This window comes from Megalobrama amblycephala, linkage group LG22 (genome assembly GCF_018812025.1).
Source record: "Megalobrama amblycephala isolate DHTTF-2021 linkage group LG22, ASM1881202v1, whole genome shotgun sequence".
Taxonomy (NCBI): Eukaryota; Metazoa; Chordata; class Actinopteri; order Cypriniformes; family Xenocyprididae; genus Megalobrama; species Megalobrama amblycephala.
In genome coordinates, this window is record NC_063065.1 from 15,754,019 (window position 1) to 15,774,698 (window position 20,680).

Consider the following 20,680-nt stretch of genomic DNA (forward strand, 5'->3'; position numbering starts at 1 on the left):
TCCCCAAATCTTGATTGTCTTTGCATTAATTCCAATGTATATCCTCTCCTATGGTCAGATACTGGGATCCAGGGCCAAGAGCTGATCCAATGGATGATCTGCGTTACATATGGGGAGGATTTGCTTACTTGCAGGACATGATAGAACATGGAATAATAAAGAGCCACACAGGGAAGGAATGGCCGTTAGGAGTCTACCTGCAGCAGATGCCCTATCCCTGTTATGTGGATGACCTGTGAGTATCACACTCAGAATTTTTAACATTTATAGATAGGGATGCATGATATTTTTCCTTCTTGAGCTCCATATTCTTCTATATCACACTATATGAGCTATTAAAGCCTGGTGTATCAAATATGATACTTGACAAAAAACATATGCAGACTTGCACACATGTTTTTTAATATTTTGTCTAAAGGTTCAATAAACTGTTCCATTAAAATTATTTAAAAAAAATATTTTATTTTAATCTGACTATTATTTCATATGTCAGGTTTTACAGTGTTATAGTGTTCGTTCGTTGCCTAAATTCACTTTTAACATTTAAAATGAATTTATTTATTTTTATATTTTAGTCTTTTATTTTTAATTTATATAGACAAATAGTTAATTTTTAAGTAGCCAATTTAATGATTATTATCCATAACATGAAAATGATTAACTGCTTACTGGCATCTGACAGAATTTTAATATTGTTGCATGATTGCATCCATATTTTAGGAACATAAATTAGTTTTTTTATGTCCAACCGTTAGTCCTCTCCTCCAATCAATAATCTATCTTCTTCTCCTCATTGGCGACACACAGCTTCATGCTGACTCTGAACCGCTGCTTTCCGATCTTCATGGTATTGGCCTGGGTCTACTCTGTCTCTATGACGGTGAAGAGCATTGTGCTAGAGAAGGAGATGAGGTTGAAAGAAACTCTGAAGGCCATGGGCGTCACCAACCGTGTGCTCTGGTGCACATGGTTCATCGACACATTCTTCATGATGGCCTCCAGCACAGCCCTGCTTACTCTCATTATCATGGTAAGAGATTGTGTCCAAAACACCCCTAATATCATGAAGCAAGACCACCTAAGACCAGTAAACAAGTGCTTTTTTTCAGTAGAATAGTGGTTAAAGATCTGGTCAGAACCAAGGTTGTTGGTTCCAGTTCCCATGACTTTCACCACTGTTTTTTAAAAAAAATGAGTGCTGTCCCTGTAAAAAAAAATATTTTAGGTTTCTTTCTGAAATGTGAGCAAAAGTTTTTCTGTTTTCAGATTTCATTTTTGTGATATACTGACATCTTGTGGTGACCATCATAAGTGACATTTGAAGATGTACTAGTGTTTTGAGCAACAGTGTACAACCAAATGTATGTTGTGAAGAATATAAAAGATCATCTTTGTTTTCTCACAGGGAGGAAAAGTGCTGAACTATAGCAATCCCGTCATTCTCTTCCTATTCCTGCTCACTTTCACCATGGCAACCATCATGCAGTGCTTCCTCATGAGCGTGTTTTTCAACAAGGCTAACTTGGCGGCAGCCTGCAGTGGAATCATCTACTTCACTCTATACCTGCCGCACATAGTGTGCTTCGCTTGGCAGGACCGCATTACCAAGGACATGAAAATCATGGCGGTATGTCGCATGATAAAACGTCACAGTGGAAACACACTAGTGAACAGAACAAATTATATTTATATGGTAACACTTTTCAATAAGGTCCCATTAGTTAACATTAGCTAATGCGTTAAGATATTTGTTACAGTATTTATTAATCCTTGTTAACATTTGTTAATAAAAATACAACTGTTCATTGTTAGATCAAGTTAGCTCATATTCATTAAATACTATTAATAGATAAAACTTTTATTTTTTCATTTAGTATTTTTAATTGTTAGTTCATGTTAACTAATGTTAACAAATGAAACCTCATTGTAATGCATTACAAACTATATAAATAATTTGATTATGTAATACTCTTTTATTGATAAAACAGCAACTTAAATGTGATATTCTGAGTCTAAGATTGTTATATTGTGTATCAGAGTCTGATGTCCCAGGTGGCGTTTGGCTTTGGGACGGAGTACCTGTCCCGTTACGAGGAGCAGGGTCTCGGCTTGCAGTGGGATAACATCCAGACCAGCCTTCTGGAGGGGGACGAGTTCTCCTTTCACACCTCGATTATCATGATGGCTGTGGATACGGTCCTTTATGCCATTCTCGCATGGTACCTCGATAATGTCTTCCCAGGTAAACTATATTCAGGTTTATTTGATAATAAAAAGCCTATCAGAGGACCATAACTTGTGTTTATCATCAGGGCAGTATGGTATTGGCCGGCCTTGTTACTTTCCAATCCAGCCTTCTTATTGGTTGAACCGACCTGAGCCTCTAAAACAAGGTGAGTGGCTTTTTAACTTATTATAAGTGGCTGCATCAGCTTTTTATAAACACGTAATCTTTTTTTACACAGTTCCTGGAAAGGCAGCAGTGGAGAAACCTGCTTTTGATAATCTGGTGAACAACACTGATGACAAGGCCAAGAACCACACAGCACCTGAAAAACCTCCGGAGCAGCCAGGGTCCTGCAAACATGGAGACATACGGGACAAAATAGAGAAAGAACAAAAGAGGCTAGATGAAGAGGAGACAACCAATCAGAGCATGAGCACAGACTCATCAGGTGTGTGAGAAAAAACGCCAGCCTAAGGTGGTTTGCTGGTCTTAGCTGGTCCCCCAGGCCTAGTTTACCAGGTTTGGAGATATTTTAGTCAGCTAATCCATATGAACTGACCAGGTAAACTAGCCGAACACCAGTGGCCGGTTGCAGACTAGTCATACAATTTAGTCATCTAATTTTTTCTTTAGGACTGGTCATAACTTTTTTATGTAAGTTAGAGTAGATTGGATTCGAAGTAAGACTGATTACCCCTTGAATAACTGCTAGTTGGTCAGACTAGTTTTTAAAACAAACAATGTGTCCGAAATCAAATATATCCCTACTATATAGAATGCGAAAAACAGTACGCCAAAAGAGTAGTATATCTGAATACACAGTATTCGAAAAACAGTAGGCGAAAATTACCCGAATGACCTACTACTTCCACCGTGATTCTGAAGTGCGCATTCGATATGGAAATTTTACTATCCCATTAGGCCACAGGAGAGGATTTATGAATGCCAGTGAAGTGACGCAACTGATGCTGGTAGGTCACGTGACAATAACAACATGGCGGATGTAGTACGTCCGGATTTCATTTATACTACGCATATTCATACTATATAGAACATACTTTTTTAACAGTCGCGAAGTAAGTTCAAATTCAAATGTAGTACCTACTCAGTACACGATTTCAGACACAGACAGTCTATAGTACTGTTTATGCAGTTTAGCCAGGCTAGGTTGGTTTATGCAGATTGTATTAGCATGGAACTGCTGAATTACTAACTATTTAAAGGGATAGTTCACCCAAAAATGAAAATTTGATGTTTATCTGCTTACCCCCAGCGCATCCAAGATGTAGGTGACTTTGTTTCTTCAGTAGAACACAAATGATGATTTTTAACTCCAACCGTTGCCGTCTGTCAGTCAAATAATGCTAGTGGATGGGAACTTCTACTATAAGAGTAAATAAAACTTGCATAGACAAGTCCAAATTAAACCCTGCGGCTCGTGACGACACATTGATGTCCTAAGACACGAAACGATCGGTTTGTGCAAGAAACCGAACAGTATTTATATCATTTTTTACCTCTAATACACCACTATGTCCAACTGCATTCAGCACTCGATTCGTTTGGTCTGATCGCGCTCTGACAGCGGCAGTGATGTCTCGCGCATATACTTCAATGAGAGTGAGACATCACTGCCGCTGTCAGAGCGCGATCAGACCTTACTAACGAGTGCTGCGCGCGGTTGGACATAGTGGTGTATTAGAGTTAAAAAATTATATAAATGAAGAGTTTGGTTCCAAAACGCAATAAACGCCATTTTCAAAAAATTGAGTTTCCACCAAAATCAGTATTGTATCTGGTCGATATTGAAAAGTCATTTATTAATTTTGCGCAAAATGCGATATCCGTCGTGTTATTCTGTCATGTTTTCTCCCTTTCTTCCCAGAACGCGACAAACGCCAGTGTCCTTTCTCTGCAGAACGCGATATATCCGCTCTCAACCAATCACAGCGCACCATTCCACACACTGTAAACATTAAAGGCTTTTTTAAAAGCCGTTTTTAATACCAATGTACTCAGCAAATGTGTTTATTTAACCGTGCGGTGGCGCCAGATACTCTTTAATCCGTAATGACAAATAATTCATAACATTAACAAGATGACCATTGGAGCGACGGCTGAATGTATTTTTAGTAAATTGGCTGAATATAAGATAAATATTGGCAAAGTTTAGACTCTGTCATATATGTGAATCAACTTACTTTGTTGTGTATTTTCAGTTTGAAAAATAACTTTTATATTGATGGATTAATTGCATTTTGAAAAAAAAAAGTGTCATGGATTTATTGCATTTTGGGAAAAAAATAATACGTTTTTATAATAAACTTTTTAAAATCAAAATGTAGATTTGAATTTTTAATGTTTTTATATCCAAAAGATGCTATGTGAAAGTTTGAAACAGAAAATAGGGGTTTTCATCTTGCCAATTTTTTGGTAAAGAAAATACCTTTTTACTCAAAATAATCAAAATGGAGTTATTGCGTTTTGGAACCAAACTCTTCAAATACTGTTCGGTTTCTCGCACAAACCGATCGTTTCGTGTCTTAGGACATCAATGTGTCATCACGAGCCGCAGGGTTTAATTTGGACTTGTCTATGCAAGTTTTATTTACTCTTATAGTAGAAGTTCCCATCCACTAGCATTATTTGACTGACAGACAGCAACGGTTGGAGTTAAAAATCATCATTTGTGTTCTACTGAAGAAACAAAGTCACCTACATCTTGGATGCCCTGGGGGTAAGCAGATAAACATCAAATTTTCATTTTTGGGTGAACTATCCCTTTAACCTGTAAATTCTGACAGATATATTGTGGATCTCCAAATGTTTTTACAATGGCAATTCTCCAGTGGGCTTTATTATCTATCAGGGGAAACATTTAATTCTACAGTATTTTGTAAAGGAACCTATTACATCAAACAGGAAGGTGGTGTTTCTCTTCTTACTCCTGGAAAAGATCCCATCAGATGTATTAAAAGACCTAACCAGGCTTATCTGCTTGACTAGAGCGCAGGCATCCAGCAGGTTTCTTGGCTTTGAACTGATGGAGCCCCATGGGAGTAATTACTGCGGTCTTAGCTTCGCTGGCGTTATCCATCAGCACTTGCCAGCGCTCTGTCTTAAGTTCAAGCGCACTGTATAAGGTGGCTCCAGGCATGTGTGCACATGCACACATGGACACTAGTATGATCGCACACAATGCACAAACACATCTCTGTCCGTGCCCTTTGTGGGAACCCGGTGGCCTTGTGTCTGTTTGCTTGGCTGGCAGGTTGGAATGCTGGTTTCTGTGTTTGTCTTATTGCCGGTTAATGTATATTAGAATCGTTAGAGATGTGTATTCCATCATTGTGACAATGACATTCCTTTCGTCTCACGAATCTAGGTGTAAATACACCTTTTCCTAACAAAAGTAGCCATGGTTGCAAGCAAAATAATAGTTACTTCAGGGTTTTTTGGCCAGTGATAAATAACAATTATTTGATTTGGGATTATTTCATAAGGAGCTCTGTATAACATCTAATATCTTAATAACCTTCCAATCTCTCATCTCCAGGGAGGCACTTTTTCGAGCCCGAACCATCCGGTTTGGTGGTTGGAGTGTGTGTGGAGAACCTGTATAAGGTGTTCAGCGGCGGCTCTCAACCTGCTGTGGATGGTTTGAGTATCACCTTCTACGAGGGTCAGATCACAGCTTTCCTCGGACACAACGGTGCAGGAAAAACCACTACCATGTTCGTATCCAAAATCAGTGAAATAGATCTTTATCTATGGGAATATCATACATGAAAGTTTTCTCTTCTCTCCCACAGGTCTATTCTCACCGGCATGTTCCCTCCCACCTCTGGCACGGCATATATTTATGGGAAAGATATCCGAACCGACATGGATGCCATTCGTAAATCTCTGGGAATGTGCCCCCAACATAACATCATCTTTCACCAGTTCGTAAACCTCTCATGTGGTTTCACTTGGAAGGATGTTGGTACACCTGCTAAAATAAAATGTCAGAATATTGATTTGTTTTGATCTCTTTTTCTTCTACAGTTTGACGGTAGCAGAGCACATCTTGTTTTACTCTCTACTGAAGGGTAGGCCGTTACCCGAAGCCCAGCTAGAGGTGGAAAACATGCTGGAAGATCTCGGTCTCCCTCACAAGAGGAATGAGGAGGCACAAAACCTGTCAGGTTAGATCATAAATATCATTATAACAATCCTTTCCTCTGCAGACCGAACTCAGTTCTGTTCTGTAAGACTGAATTGACTAAGATCTTTGAGAAATGAAAAAAGGATATTGTCTTCCTATGTAGGTGGTATGCAGAGGAAGCTTTCCGTCGCCATGGCTTTTGTCGGTGGTGCTAAAGTGGTGTTTCTGGATGAACCTACATCAGGAGTGGATCCCTATTCTAGACGCTCCATCTGGGACCTTCTGCTGAAATACCGTGCTGGTACATGAGCTAAACTTAAAATATATACACACAGTCAAACCAAAATGTATTCAGACACCTTGAACATTTCATTCATTAATTTAGTTTAATCACTATAGTTAAAACAAAATGGTAATATGACAAGATCTCAGTTATACGGAAGAGGATTAGGGCCAAGCAATAATAAAAAAATAAAACCATCTCGAGATTAAAGTTGTTAAATTTCGAGAAAAAACTCGTTAAATTTCGAGAAAAAAAACGAAATAAAATGTTGAGAATAAACTCATTAAATTGCGAGAAAAAACTCGTTAAATTTCAAGAAAAAAGTCAAGATAAAATGTTGAGAATAAACTCGTTAAATTACGAGAAAAAACTCGTTAAATTTCAAGAAAAAAGTCGAGATAAAATGTTGAGAATAAACTCGTTAAATTACGAGAAAAAACTCGTTAAATTTCAAGAAAAAAGTCGAGATAAAATGTTGAGAATAAAGTCATTAAACTACGAGAAAAAAAGTCGTTATTTGTTCTCGTAATTTAGCGACTTTATTCTCATAATTTAATGAGTTTATTCTCAACATTTTATCTCGACTTTTTTCTCGAAATTTAACGGGTTTTTTTCTCATAATTTTACGAATTTGTTCTCATAATCTAACGACTTTTTTCTCGTAATTTAATGACTTTATTCTCAACATTTTATCTCGAGTTTTTTTCTCGAAATTTAACGAGTTTTTTTCTCATAATTTAACGAATTTGTTCTCATAATCTAACGACTTTTTTCTCGTAATTTAATGACTTTATTCTCAACATTTTATCTCGAGTTTTTTTCTCATAATTTAACAAATTTGTTCTCATAATCTAACAACTTTTTTCTTGTAATTTAATGACTTTATTCTCAACATTTTATCTAGACTTTTTTCTCGAAATTTAACAAGTTTTTTTCTCATAATTTAACAAATTTGTTCTCATAATCTAACGACTTTTCTCGTAATTTAATGACTTTATTCTCAACATTTTGTCTCAACCTTTTTCTCGAAATTTAACAACTTTAATCTCGAGATGGTTTTATTTTTTTATTATTGCTTGGCCCTAATCCTCTTCCGTACAGTTAAACTGTGTCAGAAAAAAAAACTTAATTATGTCAGATAGCACTTTAGCAAAACATGGTCATCAAAGTGTCTGAATAATTTTTACTTCCAATTTTTTTTTTTTTTTTTTTATCAATTTTACTGGTAGTCCACTGTATGAATAATTTTTGGGTATAATATGTCACAGTTTACTTTATTTTGCTATCCTCAATTACATAAATTAACTATAGTGTCCTGCACCCACTAGTAAAAATAAATCAAAAATATCAAAAATGTCTGAATAGTATATATAAATATGTTATATCCATCCATCCATATAATATTTACTGATATTATATAATATTTACTAATCAATCCATTGTAAAATTGAGCATCATCTAACAGACGTTGTTCTATACATTTCTACTCTAAGAAATGTGTGTATCTGTGTGTGTCATTCAGGCCGTACAGTGATCTTGTCCACACACCACATGGATGAAGCTGACCTGCTGAGTGACCGTGTGGCCATCATCTCTCAGGGTCGTCTGTACTGCTGCGGCTCTCCTCTCTTCCTGAAGAACTGTCTGGGCGCTGGTTTCTACCTCACTCTGGTGCGGCGCATTAAAGAGCAGCCGTCCCATGTCAGACAGGAGGTGAGACATTTACCGTCTATTACAGACAGTGTATAAAGCAGCTAGACTCACATAGTTGTTCTGGTTCTCACAGGGTCGGTGTGACTGCACTGAGGACTGCTCCTGTAAGTGCTCCCTCTGTACCAAATTTAAAGAGAGCAGCGGAGATCAGCCCAGAGTGTCAGAAAGACAAATGGAAGGTAAAGAGTTCATATGTTTATTTCAGATCAATGAAATCAAACTGAAATGATCATAATTTAGGTTTATGTATAATCTCACTCTCTCAGGGGACATAGAGAACATAACAGCCCTCATCCACCATCACGTCCCAGAGGCCAAATTGATAGAGGTCATAGGGCAGGAGCTGACCTTCCTGCTGCCCAGCCGGGGATTCAAACATCGTTCTTATGCCAGCCTGTTCAGAGAGCTGGAGGAGACGCTGGCAGACATGGGGCTGAGCAGCTTTGGAGTGTCAGACACTTCATTGGAAGAGGTTTGTCGTGCACACACAGGCTCATTTATCATTTGCATTTGAGAACAAAAACAAACATTATTTTATTTTATTTTGCAGCAAGGGATCAATATTTTATAAACCATCATCCTCCTTACAACCTGTAAAAATCAAGTTTTGTCTCTTTTGTGTCCTGCAGATATTTCTGAAAGTCACAACTGATGGAGAGGCTGCTCACATCAACACTGCATCTGGTAAGATTTTAGTCTACTATCTCTGCTATATAGATATTGTGTATATGTGTCAGTTTATGGTGCTTGTGAGTCTTGTATATTGTGATTGTGATGTCTATTTTTGTGGTTGAACCCCTTAGACATCAGAGTTCTGCAACAGAAATCTCTTACAAGTCTTTTTAGAGACAACGCAGTCAAAGTGAATATAGAAGAAGGTGACGACCAACTTAGTCTCTCCGGCTTATAATGCTTCATCCTTACTTCAGCTAAAGCTGCCTGCTAAAACAACACAGAGTTAAATGGACACAACAAAGACATGCCGCTAGACACTATGCTAAATAGTGCATGTGGTGCCGGTTAACCCTTTGACGCATTTAGTGATTTTTTTCGACCCTTACTCATAATTCTTTATGATTTATTAATTCTTATATTTTTTTATTTGACAAAATATATTGTATGATATATGATGAAATCATCTATTGAACAGATGTGTAACTCTCAATATTCATATAAAATATTATATTTATTTAACAAAAAATTATAAAAAATGTAATACATCAAAGGGTTAAGCTCGCTTTTTATAGTTGTAGCTATAGTTATTTTTAATAGTTAAAAATTAGTTATAGAATAATATATTGGCCAATTCTATTATTATAAACTATCAAAGGATATTTGAGCTTTTTGAGATTCTGTATAAGTCAACCCTGGTTTTGTTTTGTTTTTTGTTTTGTTTTGTTTTATTATTTTACTTTGAACCATCATCTTTCTTTGTAGAAACGTTACATTTGTTTAATACTAATAATGTTTTATTACATTTTGTCTATATGCTGTTAATAAATTGTACCAGCATTATATCAGCCTTCAACCACCCCTGTTCTCTAGATATCTGCATCAGCCTTTGGAAAACTCAATCTCATATTAGTTGACCAAAAACGTATAAAAAATAATAATGAATAATTTGGTTTGATCTTTTGTGCAGATGCAGACAGATTGATGTATGCTAATGGACAGACAAACTCTGGAATTTTTCCCAGCAAAGACGGCAGAGGATCCCCACAGGTGAAGGGAATCTTTCTGGTCCTAAAACAGTTCTTCGCTCTTCTCATTAAGAGATTTCATCACACCACACGCTCCGGAAAAGACTTCCTTGCCCAGGTTAGAATAACATCATTGCTTTGTAAACTTTTAGCTTTGTAACAACAGTAAAGAAGTCCATAGGTTTTGCTTGAAAAATTTTTATTTTCTATGATGGTTATTGATATTCTCTTCCTCAGATTGTGTTGCCCGCCAGTTTTGTCCTTGTTTCGCTGATGTTCACGCTGATTGTTCCTCCATTCGGCGAATATCCCAGTCTTACTCTAAGTCCGTGGATGTACGGCCGACAGTTCACCTTCTTCAGGTACATTTACGATGAAACAGGATTAGATCGTTTATTTAACGTATAGTTACCCGAGAAGCTAAAAACATTATTTTGTGTCTGTTTCCAGTAATGAACGGACGCAAAGCCCAGATATGAGGTATTTTGGTGAGGTTCTTCTAAACAGACCTGGATTTGGGACTCGCTGTATGGTGGATGAACCTCTACAGTAAGTGTACTAATGATATATAAATGAATATCCAGTTTTGTTTGTTCTGCTTACCATGTCCATTTATGTTTCCCACAGAGACTATCCATGTAATAACATAACCACAGAGTGGGAGATGCCCCTAGTGAACCCGACGCTCATTGAGATGCTGGGTAACCCGGAGTGGACAGACATCAGTCCATCTCCCAGCTGCCAGTGCAGCACACCCAAAACACTCACCATGTTACCTGTGTGTCCAGAAGGTGCTGGGGGTCTTCCTCCTCCCCAGGTCTGTCTTTCGACTATAGATATGACAGTAAAAAGTCCTTAAAATGGTGTATAAAGATGTGGTTCCTGCATTTCAGAGGATTCAATCCACTGGTGACATGTTGATGGATCTGACCGGCAGGAACATCTCTGATTATTTGGTGAAGACCTACCCAAACTTAATACGAACAAGGTATTATGGCCCATTTACGACAAATTGTTCATTAACTAGCTCTTGTGTTTCCAGGAATTAATCTTTTATTTGTGTTTTTGTTGTACAGCTTGAAGAGCAAGTACTGGGTGAATGAACAAAGGTATTGGGTGTCTTATTCATGGAGTAGAAAATACAATTACTCCCTCTTGTGGATACTTAGAGAACACATATATGCTTAAAAAAATGTGTGGAAGACAGTATGTGATCTCTTTCCTTCAGGTATGGTGGCATTTCTGTCGGAGGGCGACTTCCTGTTCTTGATGTGGATCCTAAAACCATCCAGAATGCAGCTGCTCAGATAGGACATCTGCTTAATGTCACAGGGGTAAATGTTTCATATTGTTTCATTGTGAATTCGATGTAATCATATTTTCCATATTATATATATATATATTTTTAATGTTTTTAAAAGAAGTTTCGTCTGCTCACCAAGGCTACATTTATTTAATTAAAAATACAGTAAAAACAGTAATATTGTGAAATATTATTACAATTTAAAATAACTGTTTTCTATTTGAATATATTTCACAAAGTAATTTATTCCTGTGATGGCAAAGCTGAATTTTCAGCATCATTACTCCAGTCTTCAGTGTCACATGATCCTTCAGAAATCATTCTAATATGCTGATCTGCTGCTCAAGAAACATTTAATGTGTACAATTGTACAAAATATTTGTGTATAATATTTTTTTCAGGATTATTTGATGAATAGAAAGTTCAAAAGAACAGTGTTTATCTGAAATCTAATTTTTTGTAACATTATAAATGTCTTTACTGCCACTTTTGATTGATTTAATGCATCCTTGCTGAATAAAAGTATTCATTTCTTTAATTTCTCTTCAAAAAAAAATAATAAAAATTCTTACTGACCCCAAACTTTTGAACGGTAGTGTATAATGCTACAGAAGCTTTGTATTTCATATAAATGCTGTTCTTTTGAACTTTCTATTCATCAAGGAATCCTGAAAAAAAAAGTACACAACTGTTTTCAACATTGAAAATAATCATAAATGTTTATTGAGCAGCAAATCAGCATATTAGAATGATTTCTGAAGGATCATGTGACACTGAAGACTGGAGAAAATTCAGCTTTGCATCACAGGAATAAATTACTTTGTCAAATATATTTAAATAGTACACATAGTTATTTTAAATTGTAATAATATTTCAAAATATTACTGTTTTTTACTGTATTTTTAATTAAATAAATGTAGCCTTGGTGAGCAGACGAAACTTCTTTTAAAAACATTAAAAATCTTAGTGGTTCCAAACTTTTGGACTGTACTGTATATATATATATATATATATATAAAAGTTACTTAAAACCAATTAATGAATAATAATTAACTTTATTTTTTAATTATGATTAAAAATTATTAGTTTTTAAAAATTATTTTAACTTTTAAAAAAATATTTTATTTATTGCGAGAAATAAAGTCAGAGTTGCGAGATATAAACTCGCAATTCTGACTTTTTTCTCGCAATTCCGACTTTTTTTCTCACAATTGTGAGATATAAACGTGCAATTACACATTATAAAGTCCAATTCTGAGGGAAAAAAGACAAAATTGTGAGTTTATATCTCACAATTCTGACTTTATAACTTGCAGTTGCGAGTTTATATCAAGAAACAAGCGGTGGAAGTGGTGGAAACAAGCTTCCATAGCAAAATAATACTTCAATTTGACAAAACATAAATTTTAAATGGTAAAACAGTAGATATATTGACAAAACGTATTCATCCACTTACTGGTTGTCAGACGTTTCTATTTTTAAAAACTTTTTTTGTGTGTTTAATAAATTATCATTTTATAGTTTTATTGTGGCTTAAGTATTAATACTTTTGAGGGTCACTTTATGTTCATGTTGTAATCATTTACAGGGCAGATACTCAAAGCTTGCTCTGCGGGAGTTTGGTACTTTCTTGAGGTATATGGAGACTGAAAACAATGTCAAGGTGAGATTTCTTTCAGCTTCACTTCCTGTCGCAGTTTACTGAGCTCGTCCCATTCAAGATAAATAACCCATTTGTCATCTCCTCTAGGTGTGGTTCAATAACAAAGGCTGGCACGCTATGGTGGCCTTCATGAACGTGGCGAATAACGCCATCCTTCGAGCTAACCTGCCTCCTGGTGTCAATTTAAATGAGTACGGCATCACAGCCATCAATCATCCACTAAACCTGACCAAGGAACAGCTGTCGGAGGTCACAGTGTGAGTGTAATGCTGACAGAACTTCACACAGTTGTTTTACTTGCAAATCTGTCTCAGTAGAGCATGCCAAATGGCTATGTAAGTACTGTTCACTCATTCATTCTCAGACTGACCACCTCAGTGGATGCAGTGGTTGCCATCTGCGTGATCTTCGCCATGTCCTTCGTACCGGCCAGTTTTGTGCTGTATCTGATCCAGGAGAGAGTGACACAGGCCAAACACTTGCAGTTTGTGAGTGGGGTCAGTCCTATTGTGTACTGGACTGCTAACTTCTTCTGGGACATGGTTAGTATGAGGACACTACATCTTGCCATAAAATGCCAACATGTTCACTGGTCCCACAAAATATATATATATATATATATATATATATATATATATATATATATTAGTTAGAAATGTGTTTTTATATTTGCTTGAAATATTTAAATGGATCATGTATTGTTCTTTACCATTTCTTTTGTTCATTAAATTAAATTATTTTTAATTGAAAAATTTTTAAATAAAAAAAACCTAAATAAATATATACATACATGAATAAATACAAATATTTGTTTTAATTTTTAGTTATGTATTTTTATATTTGCTAGAAATATTTACAGTACATTTCTAATTAAATATTATGTTCTTTACCATTTTTTGTTCATTGAATTAAATTATTTTATTTAAATTATAATTTATTTATTTTTTACAAAAAGAAAATAAGCAACAAGCTAGATATTATACTGCTGTTAATGCAATGCCATTAATTTCTAAACACACTTCTGCTAAAAAAAAAAATAAAAAAATGATGCAAAACATAATTTATTGGTTTGGCATTCTTGCTTATGCTTTTAGATGATCACAAATCATTTTTGCAATTTCAACAAAACCTATGTTAGCCACTAACATTATCTTGGTGACAAATCGGCGCAATTTGCAACTACATCCCTATTGCTGAGCCCTGTATAAATAATAGACATCATAAATTAAATACTAATAAACCAGAAGCATTTTGTTTTGACCATTAAGTGTCTTTATAGTGTATAATGAATCTAGAATAAATATAGAAGTGTATTTATTCTATAGCATTGTCTTATGTTCTCTAAAATGGTCCTATAATTCAGTTTTGCTGTTGTCCTGTCATTTCAGATAAACTACGCTGTCAGCGCGGCGATGGTTGTGGGGATTTTTATTGCATTTGATAAAAAATGCTATACCTCGCCAGGCAACTTGCAAGCCCTAATAGCTCTGCTGATGCTTTATGGGTAATGTCATTTTTCATTGATTCTTTTACATTTCTTTTAGCAGAACAGCCTTTTTAGGTATATTTAGATCTGTCTTAGTAGATATGTCAGTCGAAATCCAAGTACTCTGTGTAAAAAGGTCACCATCAGCTTTAACAGTACGGTCTGAGAGATGAAGTAGACCCCACTGAAAGGTTTGAAGGGTTATTTGTCAGTGTTTTAATCATGTTGCCATTTCCCAGTGTGGTTATTTGGCCCTTGATCACATCAACAAAAAATGTTGTATTATGGTAAATGCTGATTTTATTTTTATAGTCTCTGTAAATCTGACCTGTATGAATATTATACTAATCTGTCTTTTTTCTCATCTAGTTGGTCAGTGACGCCCATGATGTACCCAATGTCAAATGTGTTTAACGTGCCCAGCACAGCATACGTCTCTTTGTCCTGCATCAACCTCTTCATTGGCATCAACAGCAGTGCCATCACGTTCATCTTAGACCTGTTTGACAGTACTGAGGTAAAAAATCCCAGCCTTCAAATTATTTTAGTCTAAATGAATAGGACAACCTTCTAATTTCCACTAATATTACTGTATCATTACAATTTTAATCAGACTAAATGCATTAGTCATTTAGGCCAAAAGTTCAAATGTAAAGTTGAGGTTAATTTCATCCTCCATCTGTCTCTACTTTCGTAGACTCTGTATAAGTGTAACCAGGTGCTGAAGAAAGCTCTGCTTGTCTTTCCTCACTTTTGTTTGGGCCGTGGGCTCATTGACATGGCGATGAACCAAGCCGTGATGGACGTGTATGCACGCTTTGGTGAGTCCTGCTCCTTCCCCACCTTGCATTTCAATCGGTTGTATTGAGGCTGCCGCAAGCAACCCTAGCCTGGCCCCTGGCAAGGTTTGGACTCTGTGATCTGGCCTCCATAAAAGTCACTGAGCTTCAATCTATATGTCAACATGATGGAAATACAAAACCTTACATTTGTCAACCGTGTCTTCATAGGAGATTCACATTGCATCTGATGGCTATTCAAAGCTACCATTGTTTTAGATAATTAAATGGACCAGGCTCAAAATGATCTCCAAGACTACTCAAAATCTACAAGGACTAACTAGAGAGACTAGGAGATGTCTCTCTAACTAACTAGAGACTTCTGTAAGAGATTAGATGGATGATGTGCAGTCTCTAAGACTTGCATTGTTGAAGACATCCAAGCCATATATTGACCAAAAAAGCAGAGACTTGGAGAATAGCAACACCTCAGAACACCATCGAAACACATTAACAACATCCCAGAATACCCAAGCAACACCCTGGCGACCATCAAGAACACTTTAGCAACCACATAGCAACTCACTAGCAACGAACCACCCAGAACATCCTAGAAACTGCATAGAAACACCCAAGCATCCACCCAGAACACCATAGAAACTTCTTGGCAACACATTAATAACATCCCAGAATACCCTAGCAACACCCTGGGGACCATCAAGAACACTTTAGCAACCACATAGCAACTCGCCAGCAACCAACCACCCAGAACATCCTAGAAACTGCATAGAAACACCCAAGCAACCACCCAGAACACCATAGAAACTGCTTGGCAACACATTAACAACATCCCAGAATACCCTAGCAACACCCTGGTGACCATCAAGAACACTTTAGCAACTACATAGCAACTCACTAGCAACCAACCACCCAGAACTTCCTAGAAACTGCATATAAACACCCAAGCAACCACCCAGAATACTCTAGAAACTGCATATAAACACCAAAGCAACCACCCAGAACACCATAGAAACTGCTTGGCAACACATTAACAACATCCCAGAATACCCTAGCAACACCCTGGTGACCATCAAGAACACTTTAGCAACTCACTAGCAACCAACCACCCAGAACTTCCTAGAAACTGCATATAAACACCCAAGCAACCACCCAGAACACTCTAGAAACTGCATATAAACACCCAAGCAACCACCCAGAACACTCTAGAAACTGCTTGGCAACACCCTAACACCTACTCAGAATACCCTTGCAACACCCTGGCAACCCACTCAGCATAGGAACATGCAAGCAACCACCCAGAACACTCTAGAAACTGCATATAAACACCAAAGCAACCACCCAGAACACTTTAGAAACTGCTTGGCAACACCCTAACACCTACTCAGAATACCCTTGCAACACCCTGGCAACCACTCAGCATAGGAACATGCAAGCAACCACCCAGAACACCCTGGAAACTTCTTGAAGACACCCCAGCAATCGCCCAGAATACTACTGAAGTCATATTTATAACACCTTAACTACCACACAGAATTTCCTAGGGATACCCTGGCAACCACCAGGAACACTCTAGGATCCACATCACAACATACTAGCAACCACCCTTAACACCCTAGAAACTGCTTGGCAACACCTTTGCAACACCCTGGCAACCACCCAGAACACACTATACATGTAGTTATGTGTGCATTGTTATGCAGTTGCTATATATAGTTGGTTCTGAAAATGTAAATGTTGGTGACACTTCTTGTGAGGTTCATGTACATCTCATGTGCATCTCAGGTGAGGACTTCAGTCTGGATCCCTTCAGCTGGGACTTTGTGGGAAAGAATGTGACGTTCATGGCGGTAGAGGGATTCGTCTATTTCATCCTGAATGTTCTGTTACAATACCGATTCTTCCTGGATCACTGGTGAGAAGAAATACATTCAAAAGACATTACATGTCCTTCAGTAGATCCAGTGGTTACCATATATAGATATGCTGTCTCTTTCAACAGGATATCAGATTTTAAGAAGCCGCCAGTAACTGATGAAGATGTGGATGTGGCCAAGGAGAGAGAAAGGATTTACAATGGAGGAAGCCCTAGTGACATCCTCCAGATAAAAGACCTTTCAAAGGCAAGTCTGTGTACCTTACAGTGGTGCATTATGGGTAATGCTTCACACAACAGAGATCACGAATGCATTTTCTTTCTCTACAGACATATATCGGAACGATCAGGCCAGCAGTGGACAGGATATGTGTAGGAGTGTCACCAGGAGAGGTAATCAATTGAGGCGTTTGGTCTTTGTGTTGTGAGCACAATGAGCTTTGCATGAATTTAGTTTGTTTTTCCCTCACAGTGCTTTGGACTTCTGGGTGTGAACGGTGCTGGGAAAACTACCACATTCAAAATGCTGACAGGAGACATAGATGTCACTTCAGGGGAAGCTGCTGTGACTGGTTACAGGTTTGTTTAACTAGCTAATTGTAAAGGTATATTTTTTGAATGCTAACACAATACAGTTATGGCTACACAGTGAATGTGATTTCACCAAGTGCAACATCTTTGTTGATCCTGGAACAACATTCCAATCAACCAATCAGATTTGAGGGATGACTTTACAGTTTATGTCAAGTTTAGGCTTAAAACCAGGGTTAGGTGCTTCTACATCAGTGTTACTCGCTTATCATTTCCCTCTGATTTTAGGGATAACTTAAGGGGTTAGGACAAAATTTTCAAACAGGAATGCTGTTTCAGGATAAACAAAATATGTTGATCCAGGATCATGTTTTACTTGACAAAAAAAAAAAATCACGGTAACTAGCAATTATTATTTTTACTATTTTGTTGGCTGCCGGTAGTGATGCGTAAAATTATTTTACTCTATTAACTCCTTTTGAATTTGTTCATCATTCATTTCTTATGATGTTCCAGCATTCTGACCAACATCCTCGATGTGCACCAGAACATGGGCTACTGCCCTCAGTTTGATGCCATAGATGATCTTCTAACAGGAAGAGAACACTTGCACTTATACGCTCGACTTAGAGGAGTCCCAGAATCCGAGATCAGCAGAGTGAGACGATATTCCACTTTCTTATCTCTTCTTACTTATTTCTCTCTGAGGATTTCTTTCAGAGACCTCTATCTCCCTTTGATGCAGGTGGCTGAATGGGGAATTCAGAAATTGGGTTTATATGAGTATGCAGGCTGCAGTGCCGGCACATACAGTGGTGGAAACAAGCGTAAACTCTCTACAGCTATTGCAATGATTGGCTGTCCAGCTCTTCTGCTCCTGGTAAGAGCCTTTCTATGTGAATTATCTTAGAATAAGATAAGCATTGGTACTAGCATTTTTTCTTCTTCCCTGTGCCAGGATGAGCCAACCACAGGGATGGATCCTCGCTCTCGGAGGTTCCTCTGGAACTCCATCATGAGTGTGATTCAGGGCGGCAGGGCGGTGGTCCTTACCTCACACAGGCAAGAACACGTCATGCATCAAAACACATGCATTTTATATAATGCTAATTATAAATGGAGGTTTTGTCAGATTTACCTCATTTCTGGGGACAAATTTAGTCTTATTTACTTTATATATATGGTAATACTGTGCATAATTTAGTCAAAACATCAAAACATTTTGGTGGGGAAAATTATAATTTGAAAATATGACACATTACAAAAGTTAAATTATTATTGGTAGCCATTCCATGCGATTTTATTACATTAACTAAAAGTAAATGTGAAAAAGTATAGTAAATATTGTTTGTGTTTTTATTTTATCCACAGTATGGAGGAATGTGAAGCTCTCTGTACACGACTGGCCATCATGGTGAACGGAACGTTCAAGTGTCTTGGGACAATCCAGCACCTCAAATACAAGTAAGATCACAAATTTTATTCACATGAAAATTTCCAGTTACACACACTTTCTGCCATCTCATCGTTTTGTGTTTGCATTGCTATTCTACAAACATCCTTATAATCATTTCCCTGCAGATTCGGTGATGGATACGTGGTCACCATGAAAATCAGGGCGGCCAAAGCAGGCACAGTCCCGGATCTGAACCCTGCTGAAGCATTCATGGAGAGCACATTTCCAGGCTGCATTCAGAGGGAGAAACACTATAACACTCTACAGTACGAGATCGCTTCTTCCTCTCTGGCCAAAATCTTCCAGCTCGTCTTAGCCAACAAGGAAGTGCTGAATATTGAAGATTACTCAGTTTCCCAGACAACGCTGGACCAGGTATTTCATATAACCCTACTGGCCTAGATAAACCTTTACCATTGAGATTTTCAATTAAATGACAACTACTGAAAATATCTGACAGTATATACTTATGGTAGACATTTAAGTTTTAAAAATGTACAATTAGCTTTATGTAGTCCAAAACAGAGAGATCTATTATCATTGACACTCTCCTACTTCTGAGACAGGATGTCTCAAACTAGACAAGCGCAGAATAGAACAGTCCAGTTCAGGGTCAGAAGATTGCCAAGAGCATCCATCCATCTTGTGACCGCCACCATTTCTTTCCATGCCTGTATGTGACAAATGCGCTGGAACAAGGGCATTTCGGCTCCTTATGTAGTCTCGCTCTCTTTGCTTCACTCCCTGTAGGTGTTTGTGAATTTCGCCAAGCACCAGTCCGGAGAAGATGATGCCATTGTGTTGCACCCGAGGGCAGCCGGTGCCCGGCGAGACATGAGAGTCTTTCCAGTGAAAACGAAAACCTGAACGCTTGAAGAGGGTCATTTGAGCGGGTCAATTGGAGTCATCTTGTAGAGGCGCACAAAAGAGTCATAAAAGAAAAGGAGTTGACTTTTTTCTTCTTTACAAAACATTCAGTTTGAGACTTTTGATCGTTTACGCCATAACAGCTTTGCGCGCCTTCTTCGACTGGCCTTTTTATATAGAAATGCAATGAAAACCACAACAAAATACCGACAGAACTGGACTGAGTTAGTCTTATGAATACTGTAGCACTTTATTATCAAAAGTGATATTTATTATTAATATCACTTTTTTTTTTACAAAGAATTTTGTTTTAAAAACAAATCAAATGATGCAATAGATTTTATTGCAAAGGCTATTGCTATTGAAATGCATATTGCATTGTGACACATTGCAGGTCACAGCTTAAAGAATTCTTGCCAAGTTAGAAAAGAGTAGCATACAAACAATTGCCGTAAAGTTAGTTTTGTAATTACTAGAAATGGCTGATAAGGCAAAGCATTGTAGAAAGTTGATTTTTCTTTTTCTTTTTGTAAAAATTCACCAAAATAATACTATTAAAATGGTACAATGTTGTCGCTGACTGTGAATCTTGTCAAGAATTAATGCTACCATTTTCAATACAGTCTAGACA

At 37.3% G+C, this 20,680-nt stretch overlaps 1 protein-coding gene across 3 annotated transcripts in view; it reads left to right on the forward strand.

Moving 5' to 3' along the window:
- abca4a (ATP-binding cassette, sub-family A (ABC1), member 4a) overlaps positions 1–20,636 on the forward strand; it is a 40,028-nt gene extending 19,392 nt beyond the window's left edge. For 2 of the 3 annotated variants that reach the window (XM_048174839.1, XM_048174841.1), the window contains 38 exons: positions 59–235; positions 808–1,030; positions 1,406–1,627; positions 2,038–2,242; positions 2,313–2,393; positions 2,466–2,675; positions 5,784–5,961; positions 6,040–6,171; positions 6,275–6,414; positions 6,538–6,675; positions 8,180–8,370; positions 8,444–8,549; positions 8,637–8,842; positions 9,000–9,054; positions 9,174–9,248; positions 10,013–10,188; positions 10,308–10,432; positions 10,521–10,619; positions 10,698–10,887; positions 10,964–11,058; positions 11,147–11,179; positions 11,299–11,404; positions 12,962–13,036; positions 13,124–13,293; positions 13,401–13,578; positions 14,425–14,540; positions 14,892–15,039; positions 15,220–15,343; positions 17,105–17,234; positions 17,322–17,442; positions 17,526–17,588; positions 17,668–17,774; positions 18,243–18,384; positions 18,472–18,606; positions 18,685–18,788; positions 19,098–19,190; positions 19,308–19,557; positions 19,933–20,636. In XM_048174839.1, the coding sequence (XP_048030796.1) occupies positions 59–235; positions 808–1,030; positions 1,406–1,627; positions 2,038–2,242; positions 2,313–2,393; positions 2,466–2,675; positions 5,784–5,961; positions 6,040–6,171; positions 6,275–6,414; positions 6,538–6,675; positions 8,180–8,370; positions 8,444–8,549; positions 8,637–8,842; positions 9,000–9,054; positions 9,174–9,248; positions 10,013–10,188; positions 10,308–10,432; positions 10,521–10,619; positions 10,698–10,887; positions 10,964–11,058; positions 11,147–11,179; positions 11,299–11,404; positions 12,962–13,036; positions 13,124–13,293; positions 13,401–13,578; positions 14,425–14,540; positions 14,892–15,039; positions 15,220–15,343; positions 17,105–17,234; positions 17,322–17,442; positions 17,526–17,588; positions 17,668–17,774; positions 18,243–18,384; positions 18,472–18,606; positions 18,685–18,788; positions 19,098–19,190; positions 19,308–19,557; positions 19,933–20,049 (5,236 nt within the window). In that variant the 3' untranslated portion in view covers positions 20,050–20,636. The remainder of the gene's footprint in view (positions 1–58; positions 236–807; positions 1,031–1,405; positions 1,628–2,037; positions 2,243–2,312; positions 2,394–2,465; positions 2,676–5,783; positions 5,962–6,039; positions 6,172–6,274; positions 6,415–6,537; positions 6,676–8,179; positions 8,371–8,443; positions 8,550–8,636; positions 8,843–8,999; positions 9,055–9,173; positions 9,249–10,012; positions 10,189–10,307; positions 10,433–10,520; positions 10,620–10,697; positions 10,888–10,963; positions 11,059–11,146; positions 11,180–11,298; positions 11,405–12,961; positions 13,037–13,123; positions 13,294–13,400; positions 13,579–14,424; positions 14,541–14,891; positions 15,040–15,219; positions 15,344–17,104; positions 17,235–17,321; positions 17,443–17,525; positions 17,589–17,667; positions 17,775–18,242; positions 18,385–18,471; positions 18,607–18,684; positions 18,789–19,097; positions 19,191–19,307; positions 19,558–19,932) is intronic. The other variant, XM_048174840.1, reaches the window with a different exon arrangement.
- Positions 20,637–20,680: the final 44 nt, after the last annotated feature.